This window comes from Salvia hispanica, chromosome 4 (genome assembly GCF_023119035.1).
Source record: "Salvia hispanica cultivar TCC Black 2014 chromosome 4, UniMelb_Shisp_WGS_1.0, whole genome shotgun sequence".
NCBI lineage: Eukaryota > Viridiplantae > Streptophyta > Magnoliopsida > Lamiales > Lamiaceae > Salvia > Salvia hispanica.
Genome location: NC_062968.1, coordinates 31,878,755 through 31,885,099, shown reverse-complemented (window position 1 = coordinate 31,885,099; position 6,345 = coordinate 31,878,755). Strand labels below are relative to the sequence as shown.

Genomic DNA, 6,345 nt, shown 5'->3' with positions numbered 1-6,345 from the left:
TACTGTTTTCAAAAAGTTTCCAAAAATTCTTGTTTCTCCAGATAGTAATTGAGTTCTAGTAGAAGATAGACACTTTGTGTACATCTTCCCCGTGTTCGATACCCGGTACTAACCTTTTGCTATACTATACCTACTCTGTATACTTGCAGGTATTTATAGTGCAAATAAAAAGTGCATCAAGTTTTTGGCGCCGTTGCCGGGGAAGACAATTCACTTTGGAGTGATATCTTCAAACGGATAATTTTACTACTTTGGATTTTTATTGCTTTCTGTTTTAATTTTTTTTTTTTTTTTTTTAGTTTAATTTGTTTTTGTTTTCGAGTCTTGCAGGTTTTGTATGCGAACGCGTTCTGGGAAGTACATCTTAGAGCCGCTTGATTTAGAACTTGAAAGAACTCGTAGAATAATAAGAAGTGAAAAAGGATCAGGAACAATGGGTGACCGAACAGATATTGAGAAGCTGCAGGAGATGGTGAAGTTGCTGATGGATGAGAGAGATGCGGAGAGAGCAGCCCGAGAAGCCATGGAAAAGAAGAACAGAGAAACATTACCTGTGATGAACATGTTCAATCATGGGAATATGATCACTTTTCCTAACGGCCCTCGTATTGATGCTAACAATTTTGAGTTACGCATGCCCCTTATCCAAAGGGTCGAGCAAACTCCTTTTGCAGGTAGGGCGACTGAAGATGCTAACCGCCATCTCTCCAAATTCGTGGAAATCGCAAACACTCTGAAATTAAATGGTGTCGACGACGATGCCATACGGGTAAGACTTTTTCCATTCTCATTGATTGATTCTGCTAAAGAGTGGTTTGAGTGTATGCCACCAGAAAAGGTCTCCACATGGAAGGACATCGTAGCTACCTTCCTCGACAAATACTACCCGCCAGGCACTATTTTGAAGCTCAAAAGTGAGATCTTTCAGTTCACACAAGGCCATGACGAGCCCCTCTATGAGGCATTTGCTCGTTTCAAAGCTCTTCTTCGAAAGTGCCCAAACCATGGTTTTTCCATAGACCATCAGGTAGGAATCCTCTATAATGGATTTAACGAGAAAATATGTGCTATGCTTGATTCAGGGGCAAATGGAGGATTTCTAAGAAAGACAGGAGAGGATGCCATGGCGGTGATCGAGGAGTTCGCCACCAACAGTCGGGGGTGGTCTAAGGAAAGGCATGCCACGAGAAGAGTAGCAGCCATAGAAGAGGCCGAAGAAAGTTCTTTTGCTAAGGAGTTAGCAGAACTTAGAGTCAGGATTGATCAAATGGACATCTCGAGGAAGGAAGATCCAATTCCGGCAACTTCCATAGTGGCGGTCAATGCACCCGAAACTGCCATATCAACTGTGGAAGAAATCAACTACGTGCAAGGAGGCGGTCCCAGAAACTACAATAACAATTATCGCCCTAATCAGGGGGGCGGTAATTTCAATAATTATAATGGGAACCGTCCGCACCCAAATCTTTCTTATTCTAACAATAATTACTTGCAACCCCCTGCAGGATTTAATGTTAGCAAAGGAGGAGTGGTTGAGCCGATGAAGAAGGAAGACAAGTATGAACAAGGAATCACGAAGATCTTGGAAGTAATTACGCAAGATAGGAAGATTAATGACACCAAGATCGGAGTGGTCGAAGCAAGGATAAACAACCTCGAGCAAGGAATGAACACAATCTCGGCAGCTGTAACCAATATTACCACTCAAATGGAGCAAATTCAGAAGAAGTTAGATGAGGATAGAGCAAAGGCAGCAGCAAGAGTGGATGATATTAACAAGAAGTGGGTGGCAAAGCAGAAATCTGGGGACTGCCCAGTCGCCGGCGGACCGCCGCAGACCCCGCAGCGGCCCGCCACTGAGACGGCAGAGTCAACCACGCAGGACTGCCCAGTCGCCGGCGGACCGCCGCACACCCCGCAGCGGCCCGCCACTGACAAGGCAGAATCGTCCACTAAGCAGGAGCTTGTGCGGCACAACGGGATTGTACTCCCTTTTCAGCCAAAGAGGAAGTTCAAGCTTGAAGAGCAGTTCAAGCAATTCCTTAACATGTTTTGCAAGGTCCATACTAACATTCCACTTGTTGAATCGTTGCAGGAGATACCAAAGTATGCAAAGCTACTAAGGGAGGCGGTAATGAGGAAGAAAAAGCCGACTAAAGCCGACCTTAAGCTACCGCATCATTGCAGCGAGATCATCCAAAAGGAAAGGGCAGTGAAGCAAAGAGATCCGGGCCAGTTCATCATTAGGTGCCGAATTGGAGAAGGAAAAGTTGATAAGGCCCTCTGTGATTTGGGAGCAAGCATCAACATCATGCCGCTGAAGTACTATGAAAAGCTCAACATCGGGCCACTCAAGACCTCGGATGTGACCATAAGGTTGGCCGATAACACGGCCATCAAAACGGTGGGTATGATTGAGGATGTCTTGGTGAAGGTAGACGATTTCATCTTTCCTGCCGACTTCATTATTCTTGATATGAAAGTAGACAAGAATGTACCTCTAATCTTAGGCAGAGATTTTCTAGCCACATGCAAAGCTCTTATTGATGTAGGTAGAGGAGAAATCACAATAAGTGACCATGGAGGAAAGTCGACCTACAACATCGAAAGCGCGATGCTTAAGTATGAAGAGGCGAAACAAGCTAAGATGGAGCATGATTGCAGGGAGGTCATGGTGACCGATTTGTCTAAGCCTTATGATCCATTTGGAGGGGAAGATCCTTCTAACCCTACTATTTTCATTGTTAACACTTTACCTCAAGCTCCTAAAAAGGGCGAGCCTAATCCTACTAAGCCTATCTTGCAGGAAAAGCCCAAGAGAAAGAAGAGGAAGAAGACTCCACCTCAAGATGACCCTGAAATCTACGTGATCAAAACCTCGAATGGAAAATTCAAATGGTGGAAGAAAGTTCTCAACAAGTTGGTTCCATTCGCGGTGGCAGAGACTAAGATTGTTGGTACAAAGGCATCCCAAAGGAATCCTCACGATGGGGGATAACTCATGAGCTTCAAAGAACGTCAAGCTAAAGACGAAAAATAAGCGCTTGTTGGGAGGCAACCCAACAATTTTTGCTTTAATTTTAAGTATTTTTGGTTTTGGTTTGAATCTCTTAATTCATGATGGGGGATGATTATGTGTATGAATTTTTGAATTCTATGGTTTAAAATTTGCTTGATTGGTGATTATTAAGTTGTGAATGATGATTCTCTCTTGGTTTATAGTGTTTAAAAGTTGCAATCATGTTCATAGCATTGTGAGGCTATTATTACTTCCATGAATTGCAATATTTGTGATTTTGTAGAGATTGTTGGTTTTTATGGATATTTGGTTGATACGTCTCTGCATGGGGGATGAATTCACGTTGGGGGATGATTTTTTGTGTCCTAATTTGGTTGTTTTTGCTTAAAATGTTATTATGCTAAAAATTAGGATGCTATTTTACCCAAGCTTGCATATAAGTTCTTATCTCTTGATTTTTACTTGGTTGAATGCAAGTTTGGGGGAACTTTTGATCTCCCACTTGTTGATGCTCTTTTAAGAGTGTAATTTCTTTTGTAGGATAATGGGATCAAAAGGGAAACCGGAGAATGCGAAGAACTATGGCATTAGCCTTGCCACGGAAGAGCAAAAGGCTATGTGGAAGAAAGTGTCGGCCCGAGAAACGGCACCTTCTAGATATCCCCACGATTTCCCTCTCCAAACTTTGGGGATCATGGAGGATTTTTGGAAGTTGTGCGACGTGGGTGATGGGAATGGCCTCGTCTACATGTTCCAAAGGAAGTGGCCATCGTTTCGAAAGTATACTCTCGAGTTCCTAAGCTCGCTAAAGGTCACTAAGGATCGCCGCCAAAATTTTCCACTTAGCATCGATTTCCGCCTAGGGAACCGTTGGCACTCGCTCACCATGGAAGAGCTTAGTGGGATCTTCCATTGCTTCGACCCCAACCCCGAAGAGGACAATGAATATGAATTTTCAGAGGTTTGGGGGGCGATGACAAATGAGCAAGAGCATGCAGCGGGCTATGCCAAGTCTTCATGGATGTTAGGCCGTCTTTTCTTAGCTACTTTTATATCCAAAATTTTCGACCCTCTCAAATTTTTCCTTTGGAGCCAATTTTGAGCCTTTAAGCCTTTTCTTTGGAAGCCAAAATAAATGGGGGGACAATTCCTTGGGTTAGTATAGTTTTTGTTATCTTCTTTTGTAAAGGAATTGGAGAGATAAGGAGGAAAGTATAAAAAGTAGTGTGCTTAATATTAAGAAAGTACAAGTTGTGAAATTGAGAAAAATTCCAAATATGTGCTTGATCTTAGGAAAAAAAAAGAAAGGATGTGTAAAAGAAAAAAAAAAAGAAAGAAAAGAAGAAGAAAGAAAGAAAATATGTGTGAAAGGTTGTGAAAAAAAAAACGAAGGATTGAAAGTAAGTTGAAGGAGAAAAATAAAGTGTTAGAAGTGCCTTAAGTTTTAGAAAAGTGGAGTCATCTTAACTCTACTTGGGATATTTTTATATTTGAGTCACTTTTTAGCCAAATATTCCTCACCTACCAAAGAGCCTACGTTACAACCGAAAAGAAAGACCTTTCGGACTTTTGATGCTTAATCACATTGAGTAGAGGAGGGATTAGACTTTGAGCAAGCCTATGGTAAACTTTGCATGATGCATGATTTGAGTGATTTACACTTTACCCTTATACACTTTGAGAGTGAGAGAAAGAACACTTCCCATCTTTGGAAGTTTGCCACATGTGAGTGCTTGAATTCAAGGTGTTCCACGAGTTAGTAATGAAAGTGCACTATTAAGCCTTGCTTGATTTGATTGTGTTAATCCATGCTTAATCTATTCTTTCATCTTTTGAGGCAATTATGACGTCTAGTCTTTGTGCATTCCGTGCGTCTATTCTTGTGTCTTTAGTGTTTTGTTCGAGGACAAACAAAAATGTAAGTTTGGGGGAGTTGATACGCCCGGATTTTGCACTGTTTTAAGGCCATTATTTGGTCCGTTTTTGTCATCAAAATCACTCTACATGTCCATTATTTGCATATTCTATACATTTTGGTATTTTGACGTGTTTTGTGAGAAATGTGCATATTTGAGCCGAAAAGGGGAGTAAAAACGCATAGTCTGGAAATCTGGAGTCAGACGGCGACCAGCGACCGCCGCGAAGTTGTACGGCGACCGCCGGCGCCCGGCGGTCAGAGCTATGTGGCGGCCCGCCTCGGAAATTTACGCTAGGAGAAGAGTCTCGCCCGGCGACCGCCGGAGGACATGTGGCGGTCCGCCACCGAAGGGTCAGAGTCTCTGGACTCCAACGCGGCGACCGCCGGCCAAGGTGCGGCGGCCCGCCGGAGAAAGGCGGCGAATCCGACCAGCCCTAGATTTGCTCCAAGATTTACCAAATTTTGAAGATCTTTTCCTTCTATGATGAGGAATAATCTTCCCCTATAAATAGGACCTCAAGCTTCATCAAAAAAGAGTTTTTTTTCCGACACACAACAAGAACACATTCATAGAGATCAAAAGCTAGAGTACTTCAATTGTGCAAGGAGTTGAAGAAGGATTTCAAGAACATCAAGAACGACAAGGATTCAACCTACGGGTTTTATTTGCTTTAGTTTTATGTTCAAATTGCTTTCCCTTCAATCTATGTTTTTAGTTTATTCAGTCATGTGTAACTAAACTCATAGGATTCTAGGGATGTGTTAGTAGCAACTTTGGTTATACAATTCCGTTTTCTATTTAATATCCGTTTTGTTTTTACTTTGTTTCTTCCCTAAGTTAATCATGATGCTTCATAATTGAGTGACACAATTATGTATGATTCAATACAACTTGCTTCATAACTGTGACAGAGTTCTAGCGAGTTAGATCCACTTAGTAGACACTACAGTTAGCTTCCTTTAAAACGGCACTGTTAATTGAGAGTGAGGACTTTTCAAGGGTCTTAGGAGCTTTTTGGAGTTACGTGTTAGGATTGACAACCCTAATGTTAGTAATCAACGTTTGTATCGCATGAGCATAAGCTAGGTGACTCGTCCTTTCAAAGTATTAACTGTGCTAGGGTATTGTAGTTTGGAATTTGTATAACCATAAAGCGAAAGCACATCCCTGGAATTCCCCTTATCTCTATACTTTTCTCTCCGTGATTTGCATGCGTCTTGAAGCTTTTTGGTGTCGTAGTGCTTCATGTCCTCCATAAGCTCATCAGTGAGCTCTACCCTCCACCGTCTCGTACACAATCCTCTCTACCGGAGGGTGGACTAGTTCTAGGTGGTTGTCGGGGAGCTGCTGCTCATGATACTCTTCCCCTTCTAGAGAGATATCGCTCTCTGTGTCTGACTCCTCGCT

At 42.4% G+C, this 6,345-nt stretch overlaps 1 protein-coding gene and 1 non-coding gene across 2 annotated transcripts; one reads left to right on the top strand and one right to left on the bottom strand.

Moving 5' to 3' along the window:
• Nucleotides 1-433: 433 nt before the first annotated feature.
• On the top strand, nt 434-2,998 carry LOC125220912. The gene has a single exon (XM_048123045.1). The coding sequence runs from the start codon at nt 434-436 to the stop codon at nt 2,996-2,998; it is 2,565 nt and encodes an 854-aa protein (XP_047979002.1).
• LOC125185748 lies at nt 905-1,011 on the bottom strand. Its single transcript, XR_007170249.1, has one exon. It is a non-coding gene; the product is annotated as a small nucleolar RNA R71 (small nucleolar RNA).
• Nucleotides 2,999-6,345: the final 3,347 nt, after the last annotated feature.

Excerpts from the sequence above, each read along its gene's own strand:
- LOC125220912 (XM_048123045.1), top strand. The coding sequence starts at position 434 with ATGGGTGACCGAACAGATATTGAGAAGCTGCAGGAGATGGTGAAGTTG.